The sequence below is a fragment of the Ambystoma mexicanum genome, chromosome 2p, assembly GCF_040938575.1.
Source record: "Ambystoma mexicanum isolate Mex_15411 chromosome 2p, UKY_AmexF1_1, whole genome shotgun sequence".
In the NCBI taxonomy this organism is placed as follows: domain Eukaryota; kingdom Metazoa; phylum Chordata; class Amphibia; order Caudata; family Ambystomatidae; genus Ambystoma; species Ambystoma mexicanum.
In genome coordinates, this window is record NC_090923.1 from 1,342,929,327 (window position 1) to 1,342,945,831 (window position 16,505).

At 48.0% G+C, this 16,505-nt stretch overlaps 1 protein-coding gene across 2 annotated transcripts in view; it reads right to left on the reverse strand.

Annotated features, from left to right (window-relative positions):
• Window positions 1-4,423: 4,423 nt before the first annotated feature.
• LLGL1 (LLGL scribble cell polarity complex component 1) overlaps window positions 4,424-16,505 on the reverse strand; it is a 557,504-nt gene continuing 545,422 nt past the window's right edge. For both annotated transcript variants that reach the window (XM_069645702.1, XM_069645701.1), the window contains exon 22: window positions 4,424-6,314. In XM_069645702.1, coding sequence (XP_069501803.1) covers window positions 6,305-6,314 — 10 coding nt within the window. In that variant the 3' untranslated portion in view covers window positions 4,424-6,304. The remainder of the gene's footprint in view (window positions 6,315-16,505) is intronic.

Below are 16,505 nucleotides of genomic sequence, written 5' to 3' on the forward strand. Positions count from 1 at the left end.
GATTGTGCAACTGCTTCAGCATCGGCTAAGAAATAGATGGAGAAATCCTCCATACAGGTGTACTTCAAGTATCGTATATATCTGTCAAAATACAGATATGCTGCATGGTGAGTGCGAGATCGCACGCAGAAGCAGGTAAGCAGACCCTGCCCTGGCACTCTTGCAGACTCCATGCTCAGAAAACATCGGACCACAACAGTCTACATGGTCTGCCCTCAAGAGCCCACAACACATGCACTGATGCAAACTCGGGCAGCAGACAGCAGAAACTGTGCAGTGTAAATACAAAATAAAAAGAAATTTAAAAAAAACATGCAAGCTCAACGTTCTTGGATTCCAGTGGCCCGCTCCATAAGCGGTACTAGAGAACTAGTGAAGCAGTATTACATGTGTGGGCATGCATGGACTGTGCAAACAAACTCCAAAAGCAAAGTGGGAGATCGCACATGTTGGAGCAGTTTTGGGGTGGATGGTCGAGGTAGGTCCCTCAGCCGTAAAAAGATGTTCTCTGTGATGTTCAAAAGGTCCACATAATGGGGTCTGTATCCCCGCCTTAAGGTCCCGGCACTAACATTCACCACTGCAACATGTTCAAAACAACCCACCTGGTAGACAAGCTCCCTGAAGTGGAACCATGGAGACACGTGACACCTAACAAAAATCAATGTGTACCTTGCATTACCTATACGAGGACCTGTATACCATCTGTTGATGTTTACCTCACCTTCCATCCTAAAGCCCTTAACCTTTCATTCCTTCACCAATCTGAAGATGGTAGCATGCCCTATCCCTTGTCAGTTCAGTCATCCAGGCCTCTAGCACCATCAGTGTAATCTCCAAATGTGCCCTTAAAAACAAACTAAACAAATCCAGACACCCAGGAGCTATTAAATGCTTTATTGTCAATACTTAAAAAACAAGTTTTTGTTTTAATGACTAAACAAAAATTCTAGATTCTTAAACAGAACATTTAAAAAAAAAACAGTGGCAAAATGAATTAAACATTCTAATAAAATAGAAATCCTAGCAAACTGGATAATTTGCAAATAGAACGAAGTGTGTTAGTTCATTTTGCTCATTCCCATACGCCCCCCACCCAACTCCCAGATCCCCAACACTTTTTGCGCGCAACTGCAGAGGACAGAATTTGGAGCCGTACCAAAATAGCTTTAGAAATGCACAAGACAACTTCAGGCATACAAAAATACTATTAGTGAACGTGTACCAAAATTACTGTTCTAGAACGATGACTGAAAAGCCCTTTCATTTCACCCGGACACTTTCATGCTCGCCCCTGTGGTGCAGCTTCTGAGGTTGTATGAAGTTCTTGCACCCCAGTTATTTTCCCTTTGCAGAACAGGTCTTGCTCTAGAAACGACCCAGGTCCTTCGATTGGCATAACATGGTCAAGATCAAACAATCCCCGACAGTGTTTTTTCCTCTGAACATGCATCCCCCTGCATCTGCTATCTAGATTAATAGACCGCAGATTAACATGTGGCATGCACGTCAGACCATCAGAAACCACAAGACCATCAGAAACCACAGCATAAGGTATTCCAACAGGTCATCCGAATCCAGCAGTTTCCAAAAGGGGGCCCAAGTCCACACTATTTGCTACTATAGACCGTGGCAGAGGTGCAGCACGATTCTTGGAGGCTGAAGGATTAAAGTCAAGTCTCAGCAGTCACCCTGCCCCGAGGCACTGCATTAGGGGCTACACAGAAGAGGCAGAGAAGAGTTGGGTTCACCGTTCTGCCTCCTGCAGGATAGGGCATGCAAGCTCAAGGAATATATGCTCATCATGCTTTGAGATGTGGCCATCAAGTAAACCACAAGCATAGGTATCAAAGAATCAACAGCCAGCAGCATACCATGGTCACATTTGCGTTGTGGGTCTCGCAAAGCAGTGGGCACCACATCTCCGTGTATGCAAAACAGAAGAACTGCAATGACATGACTGTCTTCTTTAATGGCCATTCCTTTTCTCACCCCCCCACCCCATCCCAAACACCCAAAGACGTCTTGTAAAGAAAGCGTAGGCTTCTTTCTCTACATAAGCCCTTTACACCAATTGCTCCATGGCAGCAAGTACAGATTCCCTATTCCATAAAATACTTAACAGCACATTCTGCAATTACAGGCACAGTTCCTTTCAATACTGGAAAGGGAGGTCAAAACGGAAAACTACTTAAAGACTAAGACCATGCGACCACCCCATTGCCAAACGGTAGTGGGGAGAAAATAAAAGAGTTGGAGGAATTTAAAGAGGGTGGCGAGGCTTCCAGCACCAGAACTTAAAAGCAACCACATTTTAATGCCATTTTGCAATGGAGCACTCTCAACTTCAAAGCAGCCACCAGAAAAGCAAATTCCCCTTGAATGAATGATCAATATACAAGAAAGTTAGGATTGAACAGGCAGGATTGCAAAACATCCAAGGACAATGGGACATGTAGGGTGTTTTGTTTGCGAGGCTCAGAGTTCAAGCTGCCCCAAAAGTTGCATATTATTGGATGGAAATTGGTTCTAGTTCAGAACTTTAGATCAAAAGGTGCATGGATTAAAGCGCGGATCTCCCATATCCAAACATGCTGAACTTGTAACTTTGCATGTCACTAGCGGGTTTGAAGGGGCAGGAGGATGAAGAGAGCTAGCTGTCAAAGACCATGTTGACAATTCGCGATAGCATTCGTCCCAAACAGGGAGAATGTGCCGGCATTAATCTGGCACTAAATTAACTAGTTTACAAATCACAAAAAGGATTACTGAAAGTGTTGATTGCCCTATTCAGCACACCTCACCCAAACACCACATGTGCGGAGGGATCCATTTTAAATGGATTCCCTTTGCATGGTGATTTGCCAAAGTGACCAGGGAGGTGTGAACTGGTCACTCCCTCAAGCCCATGATTTCCCAAGTGATACAATGAACAGATAATGTGTTTTTTGAAAGAGGGTGTGGGGGGGCAGGGTGGGGGGGTCGATTTTTAGTAAATCCATGTAATGCCTCCACTGAGGAAACCTTTCCAAGAATCAGTCAAGCTGATCCAGCCGCTGGACCAGTTTCTATGCACTACGATGGGAATGGCGGACCAACTGAACAAACTCAAAACACTGTTTTTTTGAGCAGCGCAGACATTTGTTAAACCATGTGCATCCCACCGTCCAGATATTTTTTGAAGAGGCAGGTTTGTGAAAGCCGCTTTGGTAGCGCAGTTCCCACTGCTCTGAAGGAACAGCATTGATGGAGGAGAGACACTCTGCTGCCAATTTGTTTCTTGGACTGCTGTGAGGAGAATGCCTCAGAAAACTGCATAGATGGTTTCAAGAAAACGTCTGTGATTCGAGTTGTGTAGGATTTCAATGGGCGCAGTTCTGGAGCATCCCAAGAACCCTGCAGGGACCACAGGGACTCCACTTTATACAGCTACTGGGACAAAGGCAATACCAGACCTTTACAAGTTACATACAAAGAGGCTGTGCGGTCCTATTCACAGGATCACACAAGAGCATGCCTAGGTGTAGGCATGTTCTAAGTGCCCGAGAAGCCTAGAGGTAAAACATGGATTTGCCAAGAGAAAATCAATCACCCCCCCCCCTTCCCCCTCAACCGAACCACAATGAGAAGGAAAGGGCAGCGTGGCAAATGTTGTACTTAACCATCGTCTAGAGGGTCCTTTACTGGTCAACACAAACCACTCTTGCTGATTTGGCAAACTCACCTGCCATGTCAAAAAAGAGGACAACTGCAGCCCTCAGATTAACGAGACACATCAGAGACAACATGTACCCAAAAAAAAAAAAAAGTAAAATAACCACGTGTGGCAGCTCACAAAGGCATCGTGCTTCAGGTCTGTACACCATTGCCACAATGTGAAGCATGTTCTGAAGTGAGTTTGACCCCCAACTTTAATAAGTCGATCAACTACTTTGGGTTTTCATCACATCCCGGATCCGCATTACAGAAAGCTGCAGGCAAGAGTGAAACCTCCACCATCCGCTCGAGGCACCAATCCCCAGATTTGAAAATGCACAAAATAGCAAGCTGCCACCACTCCCACCAAAGACTGGACACACAATGGGAACACGACGGAACAAAGCATTATAAAATATCAACATTTCCTCATTAGAGGCCTAACGAAAAAAAGAAATGGTTACTGCATACTTCGGGTGCTCAGACAAATTTACACTAAGGTGCATTGGTTAGGATTTTTTTTTAACTCTTCTTTGAGAAGAACATCATTTTGTACAAAAAAACAACAATGTGCTCAAGCTTCATTTTTCTTAAGCTATATTTTTACATGTCATAAAAACTGGTGCTTTGTTCATTGACCATTTAATACTTGTGGGCTGCAGCAGCAAAGTGCATGCAGCATCCAATAGACAAAAATAGGCTCCCACTCTCCCACCCACCCACCCACGTGTAAGAATGAAATGAAATCGTATTCCACCCCTGCCCTACATACTTTACTCATTTATGTACAAATTTCAAAATGGTGAGTAAACCAGTGAAATCAAAGGCCGCACCACTGGTCTGAGGCTTTGCCCAATTGAAACTGTGCTTAGTGGACTCGAGCAGCGCTAAATTCATCAGGCTCCAAGGAACGTAAGCCAATGGACATTTGTGAAGAAATTATTTTTCTCTATCCATCCTCACTCCGACCCAACATTTTACAAAACAAAAAAAGGAGCATCATATTTCAATTAACTGGAGACAATGTCAATGTATTTTTTTTTGCACTGGGGCTTAAGTCAAGACCACAAACAATGGCACGTTCGTAAGAGCTCTAAAATATGGAGTAGGGTGCAATCCTTCACGTCGTATCTGGAAAGAAATAGTCATAACATCTCCAGCGTCCAAAGACAACGTTCTCATGCCTACCCCACACCAAGAAGTCTTGATCTGAATTTGTGATACACCTAAACTTTGCATCCTACCAGAAACTTCTCGATTTCCTGCTTACACTTTGCAAGTTGGTGGAGTTCATGGGTAAGGGAGGCCAAATATAATTAACCATGCATTTTTAAAAAGCACCTTTCAAAGGTGGTCTGAAATGGAATGATGCAAGTGTTGACTTTGCATGGGGTAGCCCATAAAATTGATTATGGCTTACGCCGCCACTTTTTCCTCTCCAGGGTTCATTGGGTTTGGTGGCCACTTAATTTGGCCAAACCCACTTCTCCAACTTGCTCTTATGCAGCCTTTAATTCCAGAAACCTAAATGAGAAAAAAAAAACAATCGCTATTCACCAAAGCCATGAATCAGACGCCAAGAGGTAGAAAAGGGGAAATCTGAGTTGGAAACATAGGGACCAAGTTTAAATACATATATTTTTTTTAAATGACCTATCCTATGTGGTTTTGTTCCCTCAAAGCTTGCAGGACGACTAGTGCAAATATATTCAGCCAACAAGGAACAGCATTCACTGCCCCCATGTGTCCTTGCATGCTCCCCTTGGTAGGGTGACCAGTTTTATGGATGCTTGGACTGCATAAGCAGAACAGGCACCTTAATGTGCATTCTTTTCCTCCTACGTTTGCTTTGAGAGCTGAACAAAGCACATTTTCTGATCAGTGTGCAGTGTCTGGTCACAGAAGTACCCAGGACGAGAACATTCCCTGGCAACATGTACACAGATGCGTAGAACCAACGACAAAACCCTAAGAGGACCTTAACAGTGCCATGGACACTGCTCTTCAAAAAAACTGAGTCGACATCTAGAAGGAGTAAACTTCACAGGTGGAAGCAAATAAAACATTGGCAGGACACTAATCTGGATGGATCCAATACACTGGAAATGTTGAAAGTAAAAAAAAAAAAACGTGGATCCCAGAATCTCGAAACAGGAATGAAATGTTCAGTTTGCAATGAAGGATCAGTTGTATAGTTCAATCTTCTACTGCAGGGTGACTGCAAGCAGGCGCAAAAGGGGCATTCCTTTAGTGTTGCACAGTGAAAATAGCATAAAATCCAAATGACATTCCATTCAGTTCAAAATTGGAAGGCATGAGCCAAACTTGCTAGAGTGCATCCATTCAAGAACCTCTCTTCTGGTCCCCAACAAAAATAAAAAATAAAAAGAAATAACCCCAGGGGAGTCGCCATCATTCTCGTTTGGAGTCCACACTCATGACCTCAATGTTAGGAGAAGCAGCAGCAGGATTTTAAATTCATGCTCCATTTTGAAGGAAGAAAGGCTGCGCTTCGACAAAACTTGTGCCTTCACTTCAGCCAAGAGCACTTGCACCCCATGGAACGTGACTAGACGAAAGGCAGGTGCCATCCAACATCGCTCATTTGTTACAAGCCCCTAAAAGAAAAGCATTGCAAAATTAAAAGCAGCATATGGAAAAAAACAATACCAGGTTTAACATTTTTGATCAGTCCATTAGAAGAGAAGAAAAATGCAACTTTTCATTTAATAAGCGGCTCAAGAAAAAAAATGTCCATCAACTTTCTGCACTGGATCCCTTCCCTGGCCTGCATCTGCTCCAAAAAGATCTTGCATAACGTCTGCACAGAACACGCTGAACTGCTTCAGATGCAGACTCACCAGACACCTGATGCAAGCTCCATGTGGATTGGCTGCCAAGAAGGGGCACATTAACTGGCTACAAGCTTTAAACCCTAGGACAGAAGGCATGTGACTACTTGTGGTAAAGTGGGTTCATTTGAAAGAGTTGAGTAAAGTTAACCAAGAATCAACTAAGTCCCAAAAAAATGTTTAAAGAAAAAAAGTGCAGAGCAAGAGGCAATGCAACTTCCACTGAAAAGGAGAACAAATCTCAACCCTGTTTTGGTCAAAAAAGCGAAAAGGCTGCAGGGCCATTCCCAGTCCAGACAGCTATGCAGAAAAAAGGAAAAAACAAAAGTGGTGCTTAGAGGTATGGCAATTCTATACAGAGGCATAGGGACCAGGATGCATAAGAGGACAGGCATACCGGGGTTCCGCATTCAAATTTCTCTAGAGGGTTTTTCCAAACAGTGGTCTTCAAACTGGGGGGATGGCCCTAGTGGGGCCTAAAGGATGTCAAGGGGAGCACCAGATGCTTTAAATTAAGACGACTGTTCATCTATAATACAAGCATATTTTCTACTGCTTTTAGTTTCCATTCAGAAGAGCCCCCTTAATAGTTATTTTTTTAAACATCTTTATTCATTGCTCGAAGGCAGACATCCTTATAACAAGTATAACAGTTTTAATGAACTAAAGATAATACAAAAATGGCCAATTTACTTTCCACCTGTCCAGTTCAGTGGTTTCTCTCTTGCATCAGAGTGTTTTCAAAAGTTGACCCCACCCTACCCTCTTTGCCCTTCCCCCCCGCCCCCCCGACCACCCCATTTTACCCCAACATTTGAGGTCCAGAGTTCAGTCATTATGGAGTTCATTCTGGGAAGGTTGCGCCGGGTTTTTGACCACGTTTTTGGGCCTCAGATGACGTGTGTATTTTTGAGTAGACGTGGTTTAAAGTACAGGGCCTCTCTGTCCATCAACAGCTCATGGACGAGGTTCCAGATTGCCAGGAACTTTAAGTATTTCCCTGTGCGGAGGGCGCATATCTTTTCCATCGCCATCACTCCCCAAATCTTGACCCACCACCAGGCTGTCGATGGCCCGAATTCACAATTCCATCTCTGTGCGAGGGTCATTCTCGCTGCGGGCAAAAGAGTGATTAAGGTGGCTCTCTGCCCCTACATTGCGTATACTCCCACCATGGGCGTTCCCAGCAGGACTGTCTTCGGAGACATCGGGAGCTCCACCCCCAAAATGTCCTTTATGTGCCCAAGTATTTCCTTCCAATAGGCCACTGCTTTAGGGCATGTCCAACACATATGGTACAAGTCTCCCCTCTCCCCACAGTTCCTCCAGCATGTGGGAGGGTAACCCTTGTTGATTTTGTGTAGGTGGTAGGGGGACATGTACCACCTGAAACATAACCTGTACGCTGATTCTTTGATCGTGGTGCACCTGGATGTGCCGTGTGCCCTCACCCATATTTGATTCCACTCCTCATCGGTATTGTCTCTTTCCCAGTTTGCTTTGTACGGGAGATTATCCGTTGATTGCACATTAGATAGCAATATGTAGAGCCTAGCCACTCCTTACGTTGTCTGGCCCTCCTGCATAGTCAGCTTGAGACCAGACGTCAGCCTCATGCCTGCCTTCTTCACCGTTGGGTGGGTTATCCAGTGCCTGATTTGTGTATATTTATATCGCTTTTTTTCCCCAAATTCCAAATTTCTGTTGGCCGTCTGTGAAGAGCAGGGGGATCCATCTCTATGCATGTCCTTTAGGGTCAGTGCTTCTGCGCCCGTCCACCCTTCCCAGAATTTCCACTGGAGTCCGGGGGAGAACTCTGGGTTGTGCATTAGCGGAGTGCAGGGGCCCAATCCGCAAGGAACTCATTTCCAGCTCCGGGCTTTGTCCCAGGTTTCAACGGACATCTCGATTGTTGCTAGGAGGGTTCCTCCCCTGCCCCCACCCTCTGCTTTTAGTCCTAGCAATGTTCTTAAGGGGATTGACATGGCCGACTGTTCGATCCGACACCACCTTTTGATCTGGTCTCGCCAATCTCAACATCGGTGCCAGATTACGTGTCTGCCCACCTCTGGGACTCCCAGACCTCCAATGAGTGGAGGGCGCATCAGTGTACATTTTTGGACCCTTGGCCTCTTGCCTTGGCAGATGAACTTTAATATTGCTTTTTGAAGTTCTTTGGTCTTGGCGGGTTGAATGGTCACCGGCAATGAACTTGCCACATAGAGAAGGCGGGGGAGGATGGTCATTTTTACCGCTGCGATGCGGGCAAACCATGACAGTTCTTGGGTTTCCCCATCTGTGCCTGTCCTCCTGCAGCTGCTTCCATACGGGTACGATATTTGTCTTGTACAGCTTATTTAAGTCCTTTGTTAGGTGTACCCCCCCAGGTATTCTAAAGATTCCCCCACCCAGATCACAAGGAAATCCTTCTCCAGGTTCTTGATCACTTCCATTCTCTCCGTGATGTTATTGCTTTAGATTTGGAAAAGTTAATAGAAAACCCTGAAACCTTTTCAAATTCCTGCAGCTTTATCATGACCCTAGGCATCGTGTCCTTCGAGTCTCCCATGAAGAGCATGATATCATCCACATATAGTGCGATTGTATGGGTCTCCTGCCCGCACGTCACCCCCCTTGATCCCTGCATCTTCTCGGATCCGGATTGCGCACAGCTCCATCGCCATCTCAAAGATCCAAGGGGAAAGAGGGCAACCCCCTGTCTAGTGCCTCACCGTATTTTGATGTACTCAGTTTTGACCATTGATTGTGAAGGTCGTTGACAGGATCTGGAAGTTGGTAAGCACCATTGTGGTGAATTCTGGTCCGCAACCAGAGCCCTCCAGGACCAACTTCAGATATCTCCAGTCCAAGCTATCGAATGCCCGTCTGGTGTCCAGAGCTGCCACTGCGCACCTTTGTTGTGTGCGCATCCCCATGTCTATTACATCTATTGCCCTCCTCACATTGTCCTGTGTGTGCCTTCCTGTAATGTAACCCGCCTGGTCATCGTGTACGATGCTCGGTAGGACTTTCATTAATCTGGTCGCAAGGATTTTTGCATAGATTTTCGCATCCGTGTTCAGTAATGCGATGGGACGGTAGACGGAGCACTCAAGAGGGTCTTTCCCCGGTTTTAGGGGTAATATGGTTTTGGATCTCCCCATATCGGTCGTAACTGAACCCCCTTCTCTGATTGCATAGAAGAGAAATGCCAACGGGGCCAACAGCTGCGTGCGGAAGGTTTTGTAATAACAGTTTCCAAGGCTCTCCGGGCCAGGGGCCTTATTTGTTGGCAGTGCTGAGATTGCGTCGCTGACCTCCTGTGCCAGGATCGGCCACCAAAAACTAACCTGTCCTGTGATCTGGGGTAGGGGGGGGGGTGGATCGGATATAGGAACACTGCCATTCTGAGTCAAGGTCCTCCCTGCGTAGAAGTTCCTCATGGAATTGCATCATTATATCCAATTTCTCAGTCTCTGCCGTATGTAGAGATCCTTGCTTGTCGTTTAGCTGTGATATATAGTTACAGGTTTTTAGCTTCCTTAATTTTGCAGCCAGGAACCCATTTGCCTTGCCCCCATGTATATAATAGGATTGTTCAGTAGTGTCTGGGCCACCCGTTCCACTGTGCGATTCTCGAGTTGTGCCCTAATCTTCCTGAGCTCTCGCAGGGATTTCCTCGATTGTTGGGTTTTGTGCAAGGTCTCTGCTTCCTTTACCTCCTTTCTAACTGTTGTGTTATAAGGCCTCTTGCCCTATAATATGCCCAGCCTGTGAGAAACTCTCCCCGGACGACCGCCTTCCCTGCGTCCCAGACCATCCCCCAGTCTGTTTCCCAGATATCATTCTCCTTAAAGAAATTATTTATAGATCTCTCCATATGCGCCCTAAATCCTTCATGATTAGATCATTAAATCTCCAGGCAGGCTTTTGCTTATTCCCTACTCCCCCCGCACTCCCATTCTATGCCAACTATCACCGGCGCATGGTCGGAGAGATATTCCGCTCCTATCTCTACTTTTGTTATCTGGGGGACTAAGGTAGCAGAGATCAGAATCATATCTATTCTAGAGTAGCTGAGGTGGACGGCCGAATAGTGAGTGTATTCTCTATTCTCCCCTTGGAAAAACACCATGTTTCTATTACCCCAAGTTCCCTATAGAAGCGACCCAGTGTTTGCCTATTTTTCTGATCCACAGGTGTGGGGAGTGTTTTGTCCAAAGTTGGGTCCATGACAGTTACAGTCCCCTCCCCTCACCCCCCAAACCCCCCACTCCCCCAAACCCTCCTCCCCCCCCATGATCAACTGGCCATCGCACCAGCTGCCAAACCTTTCTAAAATGCCTGAATGAATATGTTTTGCTTTTCATTGGGGACATATAGGGCAAGTATTGTGTATGTGCTTCCCTTTATCGTACCTTTAAGCCCGAGATACCTCCCTTCTGTAGCTCTGCGGAGCTGTTTTTTTTAACCCTAATTCTCGACCGATCAAAATGGCCACTCCTCTTCTTTTCCCCCGCTAGATGCATAGAATTGTTGAGGGAAGGCGCGAAAGGCCATCCTCTTGTCTTTGGGGAGGAGATGGTCTCCTGTAGGATCCCAATCGTCGCTTGCATTGCCCTTAGCCTGTCCAGGATTGACCGGCGTTTCACTGGCGAATTCAGTCCCTGTGTGTTCAGAGAGACTACAGTCGACTCCGCCATTTCAATATGGGAAAAAGTTGCTGGCTATCCTCGCTATGTAATTGCCTACCCAGCTGCCTCTCCTCCCTCCTCACTCTTCCCAAACTCTGTACAACCGCTGATCCCTCCCCCCACCCCTTCCCTCCTCTTCTCCCCTGCCCTTCCCCCCTCCCCTTGTGACCTACGTGACCGGGGTTCCAAGGAATCCCCCCCAATAATAACCTGGGGTTTTGGATCACAGTTCGATTCACAAGTTCCGTGTGCCCGGATGATTCCAAAGCTCGGATAGGATTCCAAGAATTGACTTCGTCTATCTCCGCACAGGCAAGCGCAAGTTTGTTTGCAGATCTTAATTAGTAACTTGCACATCTATTTAGGGGTTGCAGCAAGAGGCATGACCTCTCACCTCTGCCCATCCTGTTATGTTTGGCTTTTATATGGGCCAGTCAGTTTAGATTCTGTTCTGGGTCTGCCTCTCTGTTCAGTGGACCATTCCCATGGGTTAGCCACTGCAGTCTGGGCACTCCGCGCAGGACTGGTTTCTCTGCGGTTCTGGTCTACCTTCAAGTTTAACAATGAAAGGCCCTCCTCGCAGGTGTTAATGCGTCTCAGTTTTCCTTCCCAGCTAAATGATAGGCCGAAGGGATATGCCCAGCTATAGGATACTTGCTTCTCTCATAGGGCCTTCGTTACTGGCCACATGAGCCTCCTCTTGTGAAGGGTTGTAAGCGCTAGGTCTTGAAACAGCGGGATAGGATTACTGTTGACCGTCAGGTCAGTGATGGTTCTGGCCGCTCTTAGAATGCTTTCCTTCATTCTATAAGAAGTTAGGGCCACTAATACGTCTCTGGGCCTTGAACCTGGGTCATTTCTCTTGGGGCCCACGCGATGTATCCTATCGAACCCAATAGATTCTGGCATGGTGTCGTGTAGCATGTTGCTAAAGGTTTGTTGCATTGTGTCCGGAAGGTCCCCATCTGGTACAGACTCTGGCAGACCCTTAATTTGTATGCTGGACCTTCGCAATCTATTCGAGGTCCTCAGCCTGCAGTTCAAGGTTGTTAGTGGCGCCGCCACCTGGTCAAGTAGGATGCTGTTCTGCTTAGCTTCTTCTGCGAAGTTGGAGAGGCCACTTTCTACTGTGTCCACCCCATCTCCTAGCTCATTCACCTCTATACGGACCTCTTGCTGTGAGGCCTTTCGGTCTTCCTTCAGCTGGCCTATTTGGGCTAAAATGCGTTATCCATCCTCGTCTCAATACCTTTCAAACAGTTCAGCAGCTCCTCCTTGTCAGAGTCCATCGTGTCTCTGGGTGTAGCTGGAGTTGACTCGGATAGATTCTGTGGGGTCAGTGGCGGAAATGGGTCCTGCGATTGCTTTTGGTTCCAGCACTTGGCCAACTGGTTAGCCTGCCGTTTGGATGTCCCGTTTACCCTCGGGGTTGCGCTTTTCATTCTGGCACCTGACATCAGGGTTGTCTGCCTACTGCCACTGTTCACCCACCCCGCCTCTCGGGTGGTCTCTAGGGAGAGTACCGTTATTGCGTGGTGCAAAGTCCTGCGGGTGGGGACTTTCCTGCAAGGCTGTCGGGTTCCTAAATGTGCACCCTCTTGTGATCTGCCTCTGGGGGTCTTCAGGTTGTTTTGGTGGGGTGAGCTGGTCCCGGGTCTTAAAGTAGGCCATCTCGGGGGGGCCCCCGCACACTGGAATCCTCTCTGGAGGAGAGTTGCTGGTCAATGTGGTCCAGGCCCAAATCCTGGGTCGGTGCAGAGAGAGCGGGGGAGGTGGGTTGGCTCAACACGCCTCGTGTGTATACTGGGGTAAAGCAGCCGCTTCAAGAGTGACCCCCCCCCCCAGTGCGCGGTTACGCCAAGAGTTTCGGGGGGCCTCCAGATAAAGACGACCCGACTTTCGGGTGGCTCAGCTGACTGTTGCTCGCTTTATGGGCAGAGCGTATGAGTGGTCGTCTCCGTTCCCCAGGGTTCTGCTGGGGTCCCAGAACCAATTAACGTCTCTTCTGCTGCTGGTTCGCAGTCGTGGAGAGCAACTATGGAGCTGGCAGGATGCAGTTCTATCTGGGTGGGCAATCTGGCTGGGGGCCTCTTACCTCCAGGACCGGTAGACTGTTACCTCCGGGACCCTCTGATTATTTGGAGCCTCACGGTCCGAGGTGTTGCGCTGTGCTGTGCAGCTGGGCCCCATCAATCTTTGTTCTCCTTGGTGCCCTCGTTAGGGAACCAGGCTATCCAGCGTCCTGTGCCTGGCGGCGCACTGGGGGGGTTGCTCCCGCTCCTCCTCACTGTCCAGCTCGGCAGGGACAGCATCTTCCGCAGGGGCACCCGCCACGCCCCGGCGCTCTTTAGCGCTGCTCAACCCCAGATAATGTTGCGCTTCGGGGGAAGGATTGGGGGTGGGGGGGAAGAATTGGGGGTGGGGGGAAGAATTGGGGGTGGGGGTAGGTGGCAGTCCCCCCCCCCCCCCCCCCAGATCGGGGGCAGATCGTCCCTTCTCCCGGCGGGTTCGTGCCTCGCCCGCTGCTCTGGGCACTCCTGCAGATCTGCCCGGTGGGGGCCTGCAGTCCGCTCCCGACTCCTTACGTGTACCGGAGGGGCAGACACAGGCTTGGTCCGATTGGAGGGGCTCCTCCGCCACAGTCTCCTCCACCATCAGTGATGTTGCCGCAGTGGGGGGTGCTGTCAGGCCCCTCCACCCACCAAGGTCTCCTGTCAGGCGCTCACGAATGTTGGCACCGGAACACTCAAACAGGAGCGAGAGTGTTTCTCGCTTCTTCTAACAGTTCGCAGCAGAACGTAACTAGCCAGCACATTTATGGGTTGTTACAAGTGCTTTAGTCGCCTTTCGGGTCCTGCACCTTAATAGTTTCTAAAGAGCAGATGCCTCCCCCACCCCCTGGAATTTTTTTTATCCGTTGGCCCACTAGGGGGCCTTCCCTAAGTTGGTAGAAGGGGGGGGGAGGAGAAGAGCAGAATCAATATTTGTACTCCTCTGGAGTGTGGGGGAGGCTTGGTATGAAAAAGTTTGAAAATTACTGAGGAAGAGGTTAAAGGCATGGTCTAGTAAAAAGTTTTATTTAAAAAATAGATAGGCAACATAAAAAAAAAATACTAGCATTCTCTTTTAAAACTTCCTATGTAAAATTTTGAGCTATTCAAGCTCAAAATTCGCAAAAGCAAGCACATGGGCGCATCCATTTTGTGAAACGGATGCCCTCCTGTGCTGGCTTTTGCGGCACTAATGAAGGAAAAGCCAGCCAGCTGTAGTAAACAAAAGCTACCGCTGGGTGGCTTTCCCTTCATTAGTGCTGTACGCGGAGGACGGGGACCGGAGACCAGAGCAGGAAAGCTGCAGCTGAATCTCAGTAAGTGCTATTTATTTTTTAAAAAATAAGCACTAGCTGGGTTTTTTTTTCTAAGTTTTCCAGGCTGGAGGAGCGTATTTAAAAGCGACCGCAAACATAAATACAACGTTATTGTTGGAGGAGCCTGAGAAACTCGGAAAGAAAAACCGCAGCGTTTTCCAACACAACCGCGTTGTGTTTCTGCATGAATCTGCTTTCCCATTTGGGGCTCTCGGGCTCCCCACGGGGAGCCCGCCAGGCCCAAATGTCACGCTCACCCGATTCCTACGAAAGGCGCAGGTCTGGCTTCGAGTGCTGATGCTTCTTCAATGGTGAAGCGCAGGACTCTGATGATGGACAGGAAGGGCCCCTCTACTCTGGCTTTTCTGGCTCGCAGGAATATTCCCCTGTGCGTGAAAAGGGAGTATTACCTTAGGGTCTGGAAGGATGAGTTCTCCATCCTGCTTCTGATGCAGTGGCGCGTTGAAACCCAGTTTCTTCACTGGATTGAGGTTTGATGGGGGTTCAAAATAAGCTTGACTATTCAGGTGAGGCGCTGTAAGAGTTCTGTTGCAAGTTCAAAAGTTCAAACTTAATAATAATGTTCATTGTCTTATTGCAGCAAGCGCTAATGCTTATGTCTTTTTCCCCTTAGGGGCCGGGGTTCGGAATGCCGGAGATATGGCGCCGACCCGAAGTGTAAGTTCCGGATGAGCGTTTAGATAATGTCTTTGCATTCGCTCATTCAATGTCTTTGTCTTTTTTCCCCATTGGGGCCGGGGTCCAGAATGCCAGGAAGCGGCAGGACCCGAAATGAAATGGGAATGACCCAACAGGTAAGTCTTAGAAGGAAACTGAGCTTTTCCTATTCCCTTCCTTCTCTCAGCTTGTTCTTGTCTTTTTCTCTCTAGGCTCTGGGAAGTGGCTGTGGATCCGGATGATCGCTGCTGAAGATGGAGGCGCCCAGGAAAGGTGAGTGAAATGCAGCGCTGCAGCGATCGAAGTGAAATGCTTTTAAAATGATGTCTTCCCTTTCAGGATCGTCGGTGTGATGTCTCCGGGATGCAGCTTTAGCAGGTAAGGTCTTCTTTCTCTCCAATTCTCTCTCATCTCCCTTTGCAGGCGACCCAGGATGCTGACAGGCGTGGCTGAAGTCCAGATGCAGGAGCTGACACGGTGAGCGTCCAGCTGCGAGGAGCAGAACAACGCGAAGCGTGAGTTGCTGATCGGGCGTGGTTTAAATAGCTTTGGAAGAAGTTCCAGGTATGTATCCTACCCCAACCACACCCAGGTGGAAAGTAGTCCCACAGGTAAATTAGTTCCATTCAGGCCTCAAGAGGGCCTGGATGTAGCAGCATGGTCTGCATCAGGTAAGTGCACATTAAAACACTTGAACACATGTCTAGCTTTATGAGCCTGGCGCCTAAGGTGCCAGGACTGTGTCCAAAGGGCCCCAGCTTGGGCCCGCTGGCACTTCCCTGGGGGGAATGATGCCTGCCTCTGGGGTTGCTGGGTCAGACCTGGCTCCTTGGAGGTAGGCATCATGACACCAAATGGGAAAGCAGATTTAGGCAGAAACAACGCAGCATTTAGCATTTCCCATTTGGGGCTCTCGGGCTCCCCACGGGAGCTTCAAAAGCGGCTGCAAACAAATACAACGTTTTTAAAGCTGCGGTTTTATTTCTAAGTTTTCCGGGCTCCTCCAGCCCGGAAAACTTAGGGAAAAAAACCGCAGCTAGTGCTTATTTTTTAAAAAAAATAAATAGCACTTACCGAGATTCAGCTGCAGCTTTCCTGCTCTGGTCTCCGGTCCCCGTCTTCCGCGTACAGTACTAATGTAGGGTAAGCCACCCAGCGGTAGCTTTTGTTTACTACAGCTGGCTGGCTTTTCCTTCATTAGTGCCGCAAAAGCAAAAG